This window comes from Hipposideros armiger, unplaced genomic scaffold, assembly GCF_001890085.2.
Source record: "Hipposideros armiger isolate ML-2016 unplaced genomic scaffold, ASM189008v1 scaffold_110, whole genome shotgun sequence".
NCBI lineage: Eukaryota > Metazoa > Chordata > Mammalia > Chiroptera > Hipposideridae > Hipposideros > Hipposideros armiger.
In genome coordinates this window covers 2,111,756-2,129,241 of record NW_017731460.1, presented here as the reverse complement: position 1 = coordinate 2,129,241, position 17,486 = coordinate 2,111,756, and the positions used below count along the sequence as shown (strand labels likewise).

Below are 17,486 nucleotides of genomic sequence, written 5' to 3'. Positions count from 1 at the left end.
TGTCAGAAAAGGAAAACCATGCAAATTGAGCATTCCCTTTTTTGCTGTGACCTATTCATATCAGGTGCCGCTGATGTCTCCCACTTCTACTCCTTTTCAGTCTCTGTTTTGTTTTAGACTTAAAACATTTAATTTGCTCTGTGTTCCCATGTGTAAGCCTCACTGAACGCTTTTGGAAAGAGTCACGGTACAGTTCTTAAGGAAACATGAGTCCAGTTTTAAAATACGACTCAGCTGTGAGATGATCATGGAAGCAGAAATAAACTTCTCTTCAACTTTTCCCCTCTCGGAAGCAATTACACTGTTTTGCTTGAATGCCAAAAAGCCACTCTCAGTTTACCAGGAGCCAGAGGACGCATTAGCCAGTCTCCACTCTTAGCAGTGTCTCCTAGCACTGTGCCAGGGGTGCTTCAGCAACCTTCTTTCATTACGCTTAATTGTCTTATGAAAAGACAACTAATATATCTATCTAGTTATTTCTTGGGGACTGCATTCTAATGAATGAGAACAGCAGGTACAATTAAATATAGACGATGCCGACATTCTGCATTATAAATTCATCTGTGCACAACAGGAATGCACTTAAAGAGAAAACCACAATGCAATATAAAAGTTATTCTAATCATTCCATCACATAATAAAGGGTAGGTCATCCAAATATTCTTGCAAAAGCCTTAAATAAAATTAAGTGGCGCGATCAGCCATCCTCAATAGCAGTTATTGTTTAGAGTCTCCCGATTCAGTTGAGAATGGAGGCAGCAAACATGTTTTTCCGCCTTCGTGTATGAAAAGGAGACACGCAGCATTTTCAAGGCTAATTCCAAAGGCACAAAAGCCAGGCCTTCTCCATTCCACCTTCCCCCAATCCTCCCAACATAAATAAAAGAGGCTCTCTGCTAACGTGGGTGGGGGGGTCTTAGATTCCTACTTGGCAACATACATGTATTCTGGTCTGTGTGCAGAAAACACCAGCTGTGGAGGAGCAAAGTCCCGGGAGTCCAAAGGAATCTACATCCTGCCCCAGCTCTGGAACAACCTAGCTCCCCACGTTGAAGGCACTACCAACGTAAGGCTCCTACTAACTTCTCAGTGAAAAAGGAAAACAAAAATAATGGAACACTATGTTAAATGCATAAATATGTTTTGATTATACACTTGACTTAGAGTACCATGTCCGGAAGACCAACTGGTAAATTGTTCTAAAGAAATAATAATTACGGCAGATAACACTTTTAGCACCTGCTATATGCCAAGCATTGGGCTAAATGCATTATTATCACCTGCATAATTATCTCATTTAATTCTCATTATAACCCTTGAGGGAGGCACTATTGTTAAACCCATTTTATAGATGAGTAAGTTGAGGCTCAAATTAATGAAATTAGTTGCCCAAAGCAACACAACTAGAGTCTCCAATTTGAACTCTTAAGCCTTAATGACCTGCATTATATTTATGAGGTAAATCTCATCTGAATTTATGGGTTGGATTATTATCCTAGCTTTGGCACTGAAGAGCTGGCTGATATTTACATGTTTTATTTTAGATTTTTCTACTTTGCAGATACAGGAGGGGTTTTGGGGAAAAGTTCTAACTATTCTCTCAATCTCTTGCTGCTTATCTTGAGAAGCCGTTATTTGAATGATAATAATGGCTATTATGTGCCAGATACAGTGCTAAGACCTCAGGGGTGACCTCAGAGCTTAGGGAACTTATCCAATGTCATAAAGCTGAGTTGAATTAAGAGGCAGAAGAGGCACTTACACCTGGGTCTGCCCCTAAAACCAGAGCTCTTCCATCAGGCTACCAACCACTTACTGCCTTTCTTATGACTAAGGTTTTTTAGCTTCTTTGAGCCTTAGTTTTCTCATCTAAAAATGGGGGTACAATGATACCTTCCTTGCAAGGTTATCATGAAGCTTAAATAAAATAACATACATAGAATATCTAATGTAGTAGTACACAGAAAGCACTCAATGAATGATAACAATAATTATTATTATTGCACCCCATCAGAAGGAAATTAATCTTCCAACAGCAAAAGAATGGATTCAATTTCCATGGCACTGATCACCTAACCTTTCCTTTGGAGAAAGAGACAGATGCGGAGAGGTCTTCTGACTGCGAAATCTTTTTGGCAGGCTGTTCTATCTGAGGATAAATGTCTTACTTTACTACTAGAAAGGAGAACAAAGGATGACTTTCAATTAAGCCACAGTACAAAAATATACGCATCTGGCATACAATCAGTGTCATAAATTAACCGGGGCCCTCCAACCTCTACCAACAGAAATGACCCATCCTATACACGCTCGTAGCTGTTCTCCTGCTCCGTCTGATGAGCTCCTCATGGTTTGCCTAAGAGACAAAGCGATAATCAGAGCTATCTGTGGGGCCTGGTGAACCAAACAGCCATCAGACCACACACAGAGTACATCTTGCTGGGTGGTTGGACAGGGGGCCACCGTAAAGGTGAGGGGCTCACTTTAGGGTACCATAAAGACCTGTGAGTCAAATGCACAATGATCACACGATCTGCTCCAATCCCAATACCCAGCAAGGCAGAGGGTCTCGGGGAGGTTACAGAAGGACTAACTCCCTTCTCCCATCTGTATCCCTTCCCTGTAAGGCACATGACCTCTTTTCTCCTCTCTCCTCTAAGGCTTCCACTGATACTCATTCTCAGAATGGGAAGGGGAGGTGGCCTGCATGGTGGTTCTCCTGGGCTCCTCACCCTCTTAGAGATTTCCTAAAAGGGGTGACCTCTATCTATGACACATCCTATCACAGATGTATGGAAGAAAGAAAAACTAAGTCCAAGACAACCCTCCCTGATTAAGTAGAGCACCCAAACACAGACAGCTACAGAAAGATCACATTCTTTTTTCTAATTAAGCTTTTTATTTTCAGATAATTATAGACTCACATAGAGCTATAATAATACAGACATCCTCGATTCCCTCTATCCATTTTCTCTCAACAGTGACATCTTGTAAAACTATATTATCACAAACAGCTATAGTCAAGACAGACACTGTGTCTATCACCAGAGCTTTTTTAGAGCCACACCCACTTTCCTCCAGCCCCTGCAACCTCTCATTAGCCCCTGGAAATCACTAATCTGCAATTCATTTCTATATTTTATCACTTCAAGAATGTTATAAAAATGGATCATATAGTATGCAACCTTTTGCAGTTGGCTTTTTTCACTCAGCATTAACTTGCTGGAGATTCATCCAGGTTATGTATATCAACAGTTCATTCCTTTTTATTGCTGAGTAGTATTATAATGGTATGAATGCACCACAGCTTGTTTAACTCATTAAAGGACATCTGGGTTGTTTCCAGTTTTGGGCTATTATGAATAAAGCTGCCATAAACACTTGAGTACAGTTTGTGTGTGAACCGAAGTCTATTTCTCTGAGATAAATGCACAGGAGTGCAAATGCTAGGTCGTACGGTAGTTGCATTTTTTGATTTTAAAGAAATGCCAAACTGTTTTCCAGTGAAGCTGTATCCTTTTACATTTCTATCAGCAATATATTAGCGATCTAATTTTTCTGCATCCTCACCAGCATTTGGTGTTGTCACTGTATATTTTTTTATTTTAGCAATTCTGCTAGGTGTGTAGTAATAATGCATTGTGGTTTTAATTTGCATTTCCTTAATGGCTAATGATGCTGAACATCCTTTCATGTGCTTATCTGCCATTTGTATGTACTGTTCAATGGAATGTGTCTTCATGTCTTTTGCTTATTTTCTAATTGGATTGTTTTTTGTTTTTGTTTTTTTTTTTTTACTGTTCAGTTTTGAGAGTTCTTTATATATTCTAGACACATATTCTTTAAAAGAACACTTTTAAGTAATGCTATACAGGGTTTCTTGCCTTTCGAAAATCATTACCACAAATACAGAAATCCCCAGTGATTACCCGAGGCAAAGAGAATGAATGACCAACATGGGGAAGGAGGCTTAATTTCTAGAGATGTTCATTTGTGTGGATAGTTAGAGCTGGAGAAAAACCAACAACCCAGAGTCATTAAACTAGTTTGTTTACCTCAGTTAATGGGCTAAGTCTATTTTTTCCCCAAAAAAACAATGTTCATAAGTGATGAGCACAGCACTGGCATGTGATTAATATTTACATTTAAAGGACAATATTTAAAGGCTGTAAAAACAGGATCCAAGGTGTAATTGTGCTCCCACCACTAGCACTTGCTGAATGAAAATGCACCCCATGCAGACACCTTTGAGTAAGCAGTCACAACGCTCAGGGAGGGAGCACTCTCACCTCAGCTCTAGCTCTCTCCTGCTGCAGCGTAAAGCCAACTGGGGAGGATTCCTTTTAAAATGAGTTTGGTTGCTCAAACACTAACCAGTTCTTTTAAAAAACTGTGTATGGTACTCCAGATATCAAAAATACGGCTTAGGTTATTTCAAAACTCACTATAACCTACGGGTAAGTACAAACTGTATAAATGTCTGCAAAAGAGGTTGTCATGAAAGTACTGTGCACTTTACACTTCTTAAGTTACTTAAATCAATCAGGTTACTTTTCTATTGAGAGCAATACTTTCCAACAATGCACTCCTTAAAAAAATCACTTTATCCAGCAAATGGTCATTCCTTCATTCAGTTTTGCCACAAATCCCAACTTTTATACACACTAAGGTATTCTTATAACACTACCACCTTGATATCAAAATTTCTTTCCTAAGTAATTCAAAGGTTTTATTTCTAACATCACATTCCTCTTCTCATTTAATAAATACAATAAAATACTTCTGGAATGTAATACAAATATTCCTGTAATAGTTTTCAAATCTTAAACATTTCCACTGACCTCATTTAAAAGGTATTAGCATATATATATATATATATATATATATATATATATATATATATATATATATATATATATATATATGGCATTTATCTACCTATACTTTTGGATTATCAGCCTCCAATATTCTTCCAAATTCCTTCCTTAACAAGGATGCCCTTGCATGGGACCTTCTTGTATCTTTCTTGGCAGCTTCCTGTGGATCTACAATCATTTCAAATTAAAAAGATTTTTAAAAAAGAATTCCTTTGCTTTCCACCTAAGTTGTGACTCTACACGTCCGTTTCATTATTCTTTGTTAATGATAATACTTTATTTTCAACATACTTTATAGTTTAAAACCCTTTCCCCTTAAAAACATCTTCTGATTTGACTACATAAGATTTCTGGTTTACAAAGCAATCATTTTCTTAGCTAAGTCACATTTCTTTAATTCTCAATTATTTGATTGCTTTTCAGTCTCTTAATCTCCAGCTCTAAAATAGTTCCTATTGTTTAGAATTCTCCTCTTTGAAGGGACACAAAATAGTTTATACACGTTAGGTCCTTAGAACAGTGCCTGTACAGAGTGAAGTGCTTAATAAGTATTACTATCACTATTATTGTTTTCATACTAAAATCTACTCTCAGGGATTCTCAGTCTTTTTCTTTCTTCTCTCACATGCCTCTCTGATTTGCTAACATGTCATACTTCCTTGTCATGAATCGCATGATCCAGAATCCTGGTGCTTGAAGGACTGAGTGACCATCTAGCCATCCCTTCATTGTATATGAGAAAGCCGGGGCCCAGAGAGCAGGAATGACCTGCATTTCCAGGGTCATAAAATAAGGCAGTCAGGGGCCAGCCGAGTGGCGCGATGGTTAAGAACTGGCTTGGGACGCCAGAGGGCCCCGGTTCAGATCCCACATATGAGGGCCAGTGACACTGCCCTCTACAGCTAAGATGCTGAACAACAGCTCAACCTGGAGCTGGGCTGCTGTGAGTCTCCGGCGACAGTGTAGGCTGCAGCCCCTGTGGCAGTGGGTTGCCATGGGCTACCGTGTGTAGCCAGCAGCCAGCGTGAGTGGCCAGCAGCCGCAGTGAGCGGCCGTCCAGAAGCCGGCGACTGATCTGCCTCGCCCGGGAAGAGCGCAATGAAGGTGCCAACTTGGGCCAGTGAAGCAACGTCCTCCACAACTAGACTGAAAAACAAAACGACAGCAACTTGTCTGTTCCCCTTCCCCAAATTCCCCAGCACTGTTCCCATCCCCCCAATTCCCCAATAAAAATCTTAAAAAAAATAAATAAGGCAGTCAGTCAGTTGGCGAGACTGAATTGGAAATTCAAATAAAGCTTTATTTCATCTTAGAAACTGGGCTTTTATATTGCCCACGTCAGGCCAAGTCAGTGTTGTGCCTCTGTAGTTCTTTAATGATATCTGAGGGAAAAAAATGGCTTAACTAAGGAAAGGAAATTCTGTGCAATTTCCAGATGCTCCAAACTGCTGGCCAGAGACAACAGCAACTTCTAAGTCTCTCTCTCTCTCTCCCTCCCACCCCCTCTCTCTTTTTCTTTCTGACACTGCAAATGTCCTTTAAATCATGAAGGATTTTTCCCCCCGCTAAGTTACCGAGTTGCTGGACCAAACCTAGGTAGGATTTTTTGGGAGCCATGAGATACGGTGATAACAAAAGAATCACCAAGGCCCTTTGAAAGAAAGAATGGTTTGTCTTTTTGGCAAAGGGGAAATTTCTTTCTCCAGTAGACCTTCTACCGCATGAAGAAGTAAGAGAATGCCTTCTTTCTCTGTCTTTTTTTTAAAAGCCTGATTCACTGAGGTATAATTGACAATAGAATTCATCCTTTCAAAGTTTACAGGTCTATGTGGTCTAACAAACATGTACAGTCGTGTAACCACCACTAAAATCAAGATATAGAATATTTCCAACACCCCCAAAAATTCCCTCATAGCTCTGTAGACAACCTTTCCTCTACCCTTTGGCAACTACTGATGTATTTCCCATCCTTACAGTTTGCCTCTCCCAGAAAGTCATGTAAGTGGAATGACATAGGCAGTCCTTCGGTCTGGCTTCTTTCACTCAGCATAAAGTATGTGATATTCATCCATGCTGTGTGTATCAGTAGCCTGTTCCCTATTACTGCTGAGTAGTATTCTGTAGTGCAATTCCATCGTACCACAGTGGGTTGTTTCCAGTTTGGACTATTATGAATAAAGCCACTAGGTGTGGGATTGCTGGATCATGTTGCAGGAAAAGTACCAAACTATTTTCCAAAGTGGCTGTTCCAGTTTCTAGTCCCACCAGCAATGGATGAGAGTTTCAGCTGCTATGTAATCTTGTCAGCACTTGATATTATCAGTTTTTAATTTCATTAAAAGACCTCTAATGGAGGTATCTCTTTTAACAGAAAAAAAGTAGCAGGAAACATTTTTTAGCACACTGAACTACTGCTGCAAGTTCAAACAAGCAAGACTTCTCTTTTCCTTCTAAAACCCATAAACAATTCAACAGGAAATTCCACTGACTCTACATTTAGAATATATCTAGAACCCGACCACTTCTTTCCATCTTCACGACTGTCTCCCTGATCTGACTCTATAACTCACCTGTATTACTGACTGCAACAGATCCTAACAGCTGTCTCTACCCTTGCCCCTGCCCTCGGCCGCAGGCACGCAGGCCTCCTTGCTGGTCCATGACATTCCCGGCACATCCCATCTGGTGTTGTCTGCTCTCTAACTGGTTCCCCATATACCTACCGGCCTAGCAACTCTGCTCCTTCAAGCCTTTGCTCCAACCTCATCTTCTCTATGAGGAAACCTGTGCTTTGCCTCCCTTGAACCTGATCTACTTTTTCTTTTCTCCATATTACCAATGACTTTCTAACATACTTTGTATTTACTTTTTTATTATGTTTATTATTTACAGACTGTTTCCCAACCTTGCCCAACCACTGCTACAAGATAAGTTTCATGACTGTATAAATCTTTTGTTTTATATATTGATGTACTCCAAGTACTCAGACCAGTGCCTGGGACATAGGAGGTATACAGTGAAGAGTTGCCGAATGAACTAACAATACTGGCTTTGGTGTTTAATGTAGCACCAATTGGGAGATCTATGTGAGGCCAGACTGATCAAAAGTAAAGCCAGGAGGAGAAAACAAAATTTCAAGCATTCATGTTGAAACCACAAGACTTAGTTTCTCTAAACATAAATCTATCTGGGCAGCATTTGCCTTCAGAATAACATTAAAAAATTAAAAAAAATATATAAAATATTAAAAAGCTCTCCTATTAGAGAAAATAAAATGAAACTAACCAGGTTTAAAAACATAAAAAGTGTCCTGGGACACCAGTTACCTAGGTTGTTTCTTTCTACAAACTCCATCTGTGTAAGATTGCCCCGGCTTGACTGCCAATTTTATTTTCTTAATCTAAGTTCTCTTCTCATTACCCTTCCATTTCTATTTTTTATCCTCAGGGAAAGAGAGAGCAGTTACTGCCAGGGCATTCTCACATCTTCCAAAGAAATGGCATAGGTGTTAATCTTGTATTTATGTTTGATGTGGGTAATGATGGCTATGACTGGAGCTGTAGGTTTATTAATATGCAGGGCTCTCACCTCATTAGTGGCGATGTATGTTTTGAAGTTAAGCTTCAATGTTTGCTGTAATGTCAGATCTGGCCTAACAGACTTTCTCACTGTTCATTTTCTTTGTTTTTACCCAGTCAGTACACACGATGCTTAGAGGGCTCACACGTAGGCTTTTCCTTAAAGGCAATTTTCCCACAGTAGTAAATATTGGTGGAAGTTTCAAACATTTTTAATAATATGTCCTTATGTGATCTTACATTTTATCTTAGAGGAAAGGTTTTCATAATTTTTGACCCAGCAGTACAAAGTATAATAAAACTCCTTGGCTCGATTTGAGAGTGGGGTATGTTTATTAACTGGATAATGATTAATTCAGTTATTATACAATAAAAACATTCCTAATTATTAGTATTTGACCATTTACAAAGTACTTTCACATATTTCATCTCAACCAACCAACTCTTAAAAAGAACAAAATAAACAATAGTAAAACCTTATCTAATATATTTGATGGTCCATTATGAATGACAACTGTTGTATTTCAATTCCTAAAAAAATTTCCAGTTGACATAATATATATCAAATAAACTAACCTGTACCAGGTTAAGTTGTTCCATGGAACAGGTGGTCTGTCACTGCTCGGTGCTCAGATTCATTCTATTCTACAGTCCTCACTGGATATAGGAAAGGCTTGATTTTCAGCAGCTTGTTTGGAAGTCATTAACTATGTTTTATAAATCCCACAATACACCATTTATATATATTTAACAGCTTAAAATACAGGAACACTGTATTCAAATGAAGCCATTTAAATGTGAAAAATAGGTTGTTCCCACTTCTCATTAGGTAACTGAATACATCTCCATTTCTTAGTCTTTTAAAATTTGTGTTCAGAAGTACAAGATAGGGGTTTGTAGGGGCAGCATTTGGTAAGGAAGAAAATGATGATCAGAGGAGAACACATGTGCTTAGACCGTGACTAAGGAGAAAGAGGCTTAGCTCTCCCACTAATACTGTTTCACCATCTTCCCTGCACTTGCTATCTTCTCACGGCGCCTGTACCAGGCTCCCCCTTCTGCAGGACACCTGTCTTTGATTTGACAATATGACACATATTCAGCTATAATTCCTGTCATCATTTATTTAGAGAAAGCAAAAATGAGTATATGTGCTTTTAAAAAGGTATAGCAATGAACTTATACAGCAAAAGTGTATAAACAAGTATATTACCTATTTAATTGCCTTAGCTGAACTTAAAAGCTCTGATCTTTAATTGCCTGATTGAACTGATCTAAAAAGCTACAATTTTTTAATCAAGGAGAAAATTAAATAGCTTTTTGGTAAATAAAAAGGCATCTTTAATCTTATTTTCATGGAATCCAAGTTATTAAATATGGACAAAACCTCTAAAATATTAAGTTAGGAACTACTTAATCTAGAGTAAATGCCTCTCTCATTACAATGCTTTAAAAAAGTTTTCAGGGACACCTGGTGTCTTCCACTCTTCAATAAAAACACATGCGTTTACATCCAGAAGGTAAAAGTTACCATGAATAACTAGAAAACTGAAAAGCTCAACATAGCGTATTATTTCTCTAGTTGAATACCCATAATTGCTGGGGAATAACTGCTCATCTGCACTGTAATTCATTACTCTTTCCATCTAGACAAATGCAACTGTACATTCACTCGCTGGTATTTATTTAAAACTAATATCCCTTGAGAGGGTTTGTTGGCCCACTACCACTACCCTCATTCAGTCCCTTGCACATATCCTCTTCCCAAAACTAGAGGCATTTTATAGTGGGTTACTCTCTGTGGGAATTGAGCTGGCCAGCACAGACTGATAAGAAAAGTACAGGCTCAGGATTCCTTTTTGAAACCTCTATGCCCAACGTCAAACCATTAAGGCCACCATAAGTCACTGATCAAATGCCCCTTTCTCAGCGCAAGCTGCATCCAGAGCTAGCTAGGAAGAAGGACCTCGCTGCCTGAGAGGTTCTGGTCAACACCACCTGACCACAGTGACTGTATGGTGGTTGTACTGGGAATCTGACCAACACCTTAGACTTTATTTTTAGATCCAGACACAAATCCATTTGAAACATGTCTATCAAGGTCTCTTTTCGAATGCAAATTTCAATCGTTTCCGTAAACCAAGAGTGAAACTAAAACCAACCAATTTAAACATAGGAAATACTACATAGAGGTATATCTATTTATCAGCATGATTTCTGATTAAAAAAATAATAAAGATAACTGCAGAAAAACTAAATAGCATTGCCCTATCCACTATAGCTCTTAGTGCTACCAAGGTTGCTCACAGAAGGATATAACTAGTGAGAATTCATTATAAGCCCAGAGTACAGGATGGTCCTAAGGGTCACTTTACTAATAACATTTGCATCTCCATGGCAAGGTTCTTTGAATGAAGGCTTTGCTATGGAGGTTTGATGACTTCCTTGAGCTCCTTTGTCAAATGGAGAGCAGATGTTCATAAAAATCAATAAAATGACAAGAATTGACCACTGTGTGAATCCCTATTAAAATAGTTATAAACCACTTTATGGGTTCGTGAGTGTGTGGATGTGGGAGTACAGGGGATAGAAGCAATGTAAGTCATATTGTGTTAAATACCATTTTTCTTAATCGTGGTGGTGAAAAATGCTCCATTTTTCTCTCACCCACCGGATGGTTACATGCTAATTATTTATACTCAGGAAGAGTAACACTTACTCTCCCTACATCTACATTTTGCACAAACTACAGTCTACAAATAGAGTGGACTGGCTTTAAAGAAAAATTTGGTTTATGATTCCATTTAGTCGGCATAAATACCTTCAAGAACTGAACCGATATTTTACTTGTCAAAATCGATATACCCTCTTGAAAAGAGGAAGGCGGGTTTAAAAAGGAACTGGAATCACTAGGATCTGAAAACCACCACCACAAAAAAACAACCCTTAGTGACAGATGTGATACTACAATTGAAGACATCAGTTGTTTTCTCTCTCTCATAGTTTATACCTTTTTTAAAAAAAAACTTTCCTTTAATCACATCTAATGTGTATGCTGTTGCATTCCCCAAATGTGCATAAAGCTAGGCTGAGCAGATGTGGAAAATTAAACAGTACTGTTAGTAACATTAGGCCCTGAAGTTGCTTTGTTATAGTCTGTTTCTCACTTAATAATTTATTCCAAATGAATTCAGACATTTTGGGAACATTAAAAAAATGCAAAGGAGGTTCCTTTTGCGACATTCAACAGTTATCTAATTATTCTTCTCATGTGTTCTGTTAATGAACTAGGAAACTAATTTCTGATGTTTCCACCAATTCCTTATTGAAAGCTTCCCTTTGAAGGTATGTGAAGCAGTCTCTTAGGAAAAGTGTATGATGACATCTGAAATGTTAATAAAAGGAATTGATGCAACTGTACAGAAGTGAAGGTTTTGCATTAAATAGAATTAAGAAAAAATAAGATCCTGTCATTTTCAAATACTATGCAATACCTTTTTACATGTTTGGTAAATATTACTCACAAAAACACAATACCAAGTTTATACTCTAAATCAGAGCAGTTGAGAGAGAAAATAAGAAACATTTATAAAGCCCCCATCTTTTTGACTACCAAATATATCAGCTGGATTAAAACATTATATCATTTATTTAGTTTAAAAATCAAGGGATCTGGAGAGCTATCCAGTCCTACCCCAAATTAAGTCAGAACTTGTAAGCTTAGTACATACCTCTGTGTAAAATCTTTAAACTCCACAAATAGGTGAGGCCTTTAACAACCTAAATTTAAGAAAGAGAAAACAGTACAATGAGGGTTTTTATAAGGAACTTTCCACATTTAAACATAATCGTGTCAACCATAATTCTTCCTTTAAAACTCTGTCAACCAGTAAGCATCTCCCATTTCTATGCCAGGTTCTGTGAGGACGCCAAATATATAAGCTTCAGGTTCCTTCGTTTAACGAACTTACAATGTTCTGAAGATAAGGTATGAGGAGTGAAAGGAATAAGTGTATGAGAATGTACACAAAATGACCTGGAAGTACATGTGCTAAATTCTTAGCAGTGGTGAGGGCAGGGAGAACAGAGACAGGAAAAAGGGACAAAGACCTTCATTTTTAAATTTTTCTATACTTCTGTATGTGAAAGTTTTTAAAAAGTCATGACATTTATGACCAAGGATAGACATTAAAAAAAATTAGCTAAAGAAGGCAATGGGTGGAAAAGAGATGGCTTTTTTGTAGTCAGGAAGGCTTTAGCAAGGTGCTGGGCCTTGAGTAACAGTCAACTCATGTGAAAAAGAGAAGTATTCAGGCCAATGGAAAGAATATACAGTAAAACCTTGGGTTGTGAGTAACTTGGTTTGCAAGTGTTCCACAAGACGACCAAACATTTCTAATGTATTTTAACTTGGTAAACGAGTGATGTCTTGCAATACAAGTAGTTTGTTTCCGGAACGAATTATGCTTGCAAACCAAGGTATTACTGTATAATGTGGGGGGACAGTGTACTCTTCAAAAATATCAAGGTCATCAAAAAAAAATATATATCAAGGTCATGAAAGACAAAGGAACACAGGGACACTGTTCTAGAGTAAGAAAGACTAAAAAGACATGACAACTAAATGCAATGCATAACCCTAGACCGGATGCTGAACCAGAAGTTGTTTTCTGTTGGTCTATAAGGGGATTATTGGACACTTGGCAAAATCTGAAAAAGGACTGTTGATTAGATATACTAATGTATGAATGTTAATTTCCTGATTTTGATCAGTATACAGTGATCATGTAGGAGAATGTCCTTCTTCTTAGGAAATATACACCTGAAGTAGTTAGGAATAAAGCATCATGATGTCCACAACTTATTCTCAATGTTTCAGAAAAAAAACATGTAGTATTTTCAATCTGTGATTGGGAATCCACGTGAAGGGCCAACTTAAGTTATACACAGATTTCTGAGCAGGTGGTTGGTGCCCCTAACCCCGTGTCGTTCAGGAGTCAACTGTGTATGTATTTTTAGCCAAATGTGGCTAACTGTGAACAACTGTAGAATCTCAGTGAAGCATCTGTGTATTAGTCTCAAAACTTTTCTGTAAGTTTAAAAAGAATTTTGGAATAAAATATTTTTATTTCCCCCCAAAATTTTCAATGATATTGGGGTAAGAAAGAACAAAGTATATGAACATAATGATCCTCTCAAGCTCGTCTGGCTGGTGCAGGCCTGTGTGTGGAATCGTGGGGGTATTATAATACTGAAAGGGCAAGTCAAGGAAGTAAAGTGAGAAGCTACAAACATCTAAACTAGATTTGGATTTCAGAATCTAACAGCCAGGAATAAGAAAAATTGGACAAATAAGATAGTGAAAAAAAGATGTGTCTAAGATCCTAAGTACATGGGTTATAAGAGCTACCATCTATGTTGGAAATTTAATCATTAAAACCTTTAAAAACCTTTATATAGAAATTGTTGTAAAAGGAGATGCATATATTTTTATGTACACCCATTGACTCTGATGCACATGAGTATGGACTTAACCAATTTCAAGGTTGACTATTCATAATTAGGTTATCAGATACAATGAACGAACCACTATCCCTCAAATTTACTGCAAGTTATAAAAATTTTTATAGTGTTATAGAAAATTTTACATAGGTCAGAACTATAGAATAAGAAAAGCTGCCATTATGAGAAGTAACTGAGTGAGTTACATATCTTGCAAATGATGAAAAGAGGACTGGGGGCTAAACATGGAGGGATTTTAGTTGATCAAGAAAAACTAAGAGTAATATTAAAAACAGAAATGCAAGGGGAGAAACCTAATTTCCAAATACGAAAGATCTAGAAGGAGATAAAATCTATATTAATTAATGCTGAGCAGAGGTTAACATATTTTAATTGTTCTCACAGAGTGGAATGTACTCCTGAAAGATCTGCTAACACAGTAGCATCAATTCCACAACATTTGTGTATTTTAAGAGAACAGAGTGCATTTTTATAGTAAATTATTTCTTCTGGGGTTTGGAATAAGTGACATTACAACAAAACATACATTTTCCAAACAGTAAGATAGTAAAAAAATATAAAAATAATAATAATAACTTTAACACAAACAGGAAATAGGACAAAAATATTTCCTTAAATGCGTATAAAAAATAATATCAATAATGTAAACAATTTTCTTTTTGAGTACTATGATAAGGTCATCTTATTTAGCATGGAAGTAATTATCTTCTGAGTTCTGAAAGTAGGGTTCAACTTCTCAACTTATAAGCTTAGTTGCATATTATAAAACCTTCCCATTAAAGATAGCACACCACTCAAAATTGGTCCCACAGGAAATAAACAATCAGAAAACACACAAGGGGAAGGCAAGCCATCACATTCAGAATATTAGGCAGAAAAAAAGTAAAACAAATACTGATTTCATGATACTTGCTAAAATTATATATTTTGTTAGAGATTCAAAAAAATCATCCTTCCAACTTTGTCAAAACAGACTACATTTTCTTTTATAAGCATATAAAAAGCAATATAGAGAAAGCCAGAAATCTGTTGACTGAAAAGCTAGAGGGTATTATTGGTATTCAGTAGGCTAGACTTCAGAACAATGACTTGACAAAGCCTTGACACTAAAAGTACTTATATCTACTGTCAATCACTCATTCCTTGACATGTCAAGTGCACATCCTTTCAGGGACTACTTCAATCAACATTAGCACTCAAAATACAGTACACAGTGTCACTGCTTCAGAAATGAGAGGAAAAATAAAATGTGTTGGATGGCAGGAAAGACAGAAAGACATTCCTCTTTACAGGAGACCAGATTCAAACAGAAAGTGGATAAAAATCACTGAGTAAGTTGGAAGGCTGAAATCAGCCAGTTTATATGGACTTTTTCTGGGAAAAATATTCTCTTGCCATACATCCTACAAGAGAAAATGTGAACTTATCACACAGGCTGATTGATGGGTCCACTGTGTAATGAACCTTGGATCTTTGGACCTGTGCTGCATGGCAGATTATTAGAACCTGGAAGGTAAAGTTAATTTGGGGAGGGAGAGATGCCTAGATGTGGCTCTAAGACATGAAAAGAATCTGAAGCGATTGTATGTGGGAGTCAAACAGCCCTGGGTTCAAATTATTACAGACTAGTTATATGAAAACTCAGGGTAAGTTATTTAACTTTTCTAAACCTCATCTTGCACATGTATAAAATTATGTATAATAATCTACACTTTACAGAGTTGCTGTAAGGTTGACAATATCTGTATGTAAGACATTGATCAACGACTGGCACAAGGAAGTATTCACTATACACCTCTTTCTCTCCTCTCTCCTGATTCTGTTGCTTCTGACTTGGCCATAGAGCTCCTGGGCTTTGTGGGTCTGAGAGAAATCAAGGGCATAATGCTGATGCTGTCTTCACAACACCAGGGGAGAGACAATCAAGGATACCGGGAACCCAGTCAGGCTGTGAGAACATCTACTACTCAAACCATGACTTACAAGCCATCCATTTGCTAGACTTATTTTGCCTGGTAGAATCTTTCCACTGGTGTTTGTCAGTTGCAACAAAGGACCATCCAAGTTTGTAATCTACTCAAATTACATTAAAAAATATACTGTGGGGGCATTACACAAGCTTAGGCTCAGCAGAGTTTATAAAAAGTGGCAGATGAAGAGCAAAATTATGAAAAGCATTTCTTCTACTCTGGCCACAGGCAGTTTTCATTACTATGACCTGATGAGCCATAAAAGCTGGAGAAATTGGACATATTCTAGAAAAAAAAAACACAAAACGCCCTAATTTTTAAAAATATAACGGCAAATGTAAACAATGCTTTGGGCTAGCACTTACTTTAAATGCCTTGCACTAAAATAATTTTTGTCATATTTTCAATTGTCCAATAGGTAAGCCCTTATTTGAAGCTGGATGATGATGACAATTATTATTTTTTTTCCTGACTCCATTCACTTCACATGCTTCCCACTCCAGAACTGAAAAAACCGGTGGCCTTGTGGGGACGCCCTACACAAGGAGGAGGCAAGATTTATGAAGTCCAGGAAGAACATGCTTCTCTACTGAAGGAGGCAGATTTCCTATTTTAGCCAAGTTCAATTGGTAATGAGTATACAGAACGCACATACTTTTTTCTTTTTCAATTGGTATCCTTGCCTTGTTTTTGCCCTTTATTATACGTGTTATTAAACTTTAGAGCCAAGAACTGCCAAAAGCCACAAAGCATTCATTCCCCTGAGATTAAAACAGGAAATGAAACATTTTTATTTTCATCTAAAATAGTGATTTAAGTACTCAAATTTCATACTAATCTACCTAAACTTGTACATTAGAAGCTCCTTAACAGCAATCGCATCAGAAAAGAAAAGTTCTCATCACCCTGGGCAGTTCACACTACTAATTAGAAAGAAAAAAGGAAAGCTGTGAATTACAATGGACCAAAACTAAATAAGTGTCCATGTTGGATTAAAGGATTTGAGTTGTCAGTTTGATGTATAATGAATGTGAAAATCAGCCATTTAATTAAATGGTACATGGTATAATCACTTTGTTCTGCATTAAACTGCTTAAGTTATCAGAGTGCCTTTAGTTTAGCAATTGTTTACTATTGCACCACCCCATGACTTCTCTTAGACACTGTTTAACCTATGTTATTCCAAATTTGAAATCTGGAGTTTATGTAGTAATTTAGTTTAGTTGATATAGTTCATCAGTTTATCAGTGAATATAGAAAATGAGAAAATTGCTTATAATCATAATGGAGTAAATCCTAGATGTAGTGGGTGAAAAAAAGTAAAACCCAATAACATAAAAAGTCTGCAAAAATCTTTAAGAATAACGTATTTTCTTATAGGCTGTTTTATTTTAATGATTTAGACTTTAGAAGTATTTTCTTTTTTCTTTTTTTTAAAAAATATTTTATTGGGGAATTGGGGAAGGGGAACAGACAAGTTGCTGTCCTTTTGTTCTTCAGTCTAGTTGTGGAGGACGTCGCTTCACTGGCCCATGTTG

At 37.3% G+C, this 17,486-nt stretch overlaps 1 protein-coding gene across 4 annotated transcripts in view; it reads right to left on the bottom strand.

Annotated features, from left to right (window-relative positions):
* MAP2K5 (mitogen-activated protein kinase kinase 5) overlaps nucleotides 1-17,486 on the bottom strand; it is a 249,102-nt gene that overhangs the window by 134,727 nt on the left and 96,889 nt on the right. For all 4 annotated transcript variants that reach the window (XM_019647308.1, XM_019647307.1, XM_019647306.1 and 1 more), the window contains one exon: nucleotides 12,187-12,235. In XM_019647308.1, the coding sequence (XP_019502853.1) occupies nucleotides 12,187-12,235 (49 nt within the window). The remainder of the gene's footprint in view (nucleotides 1-12,186; nucleotides 12,236-17,486) is intronic.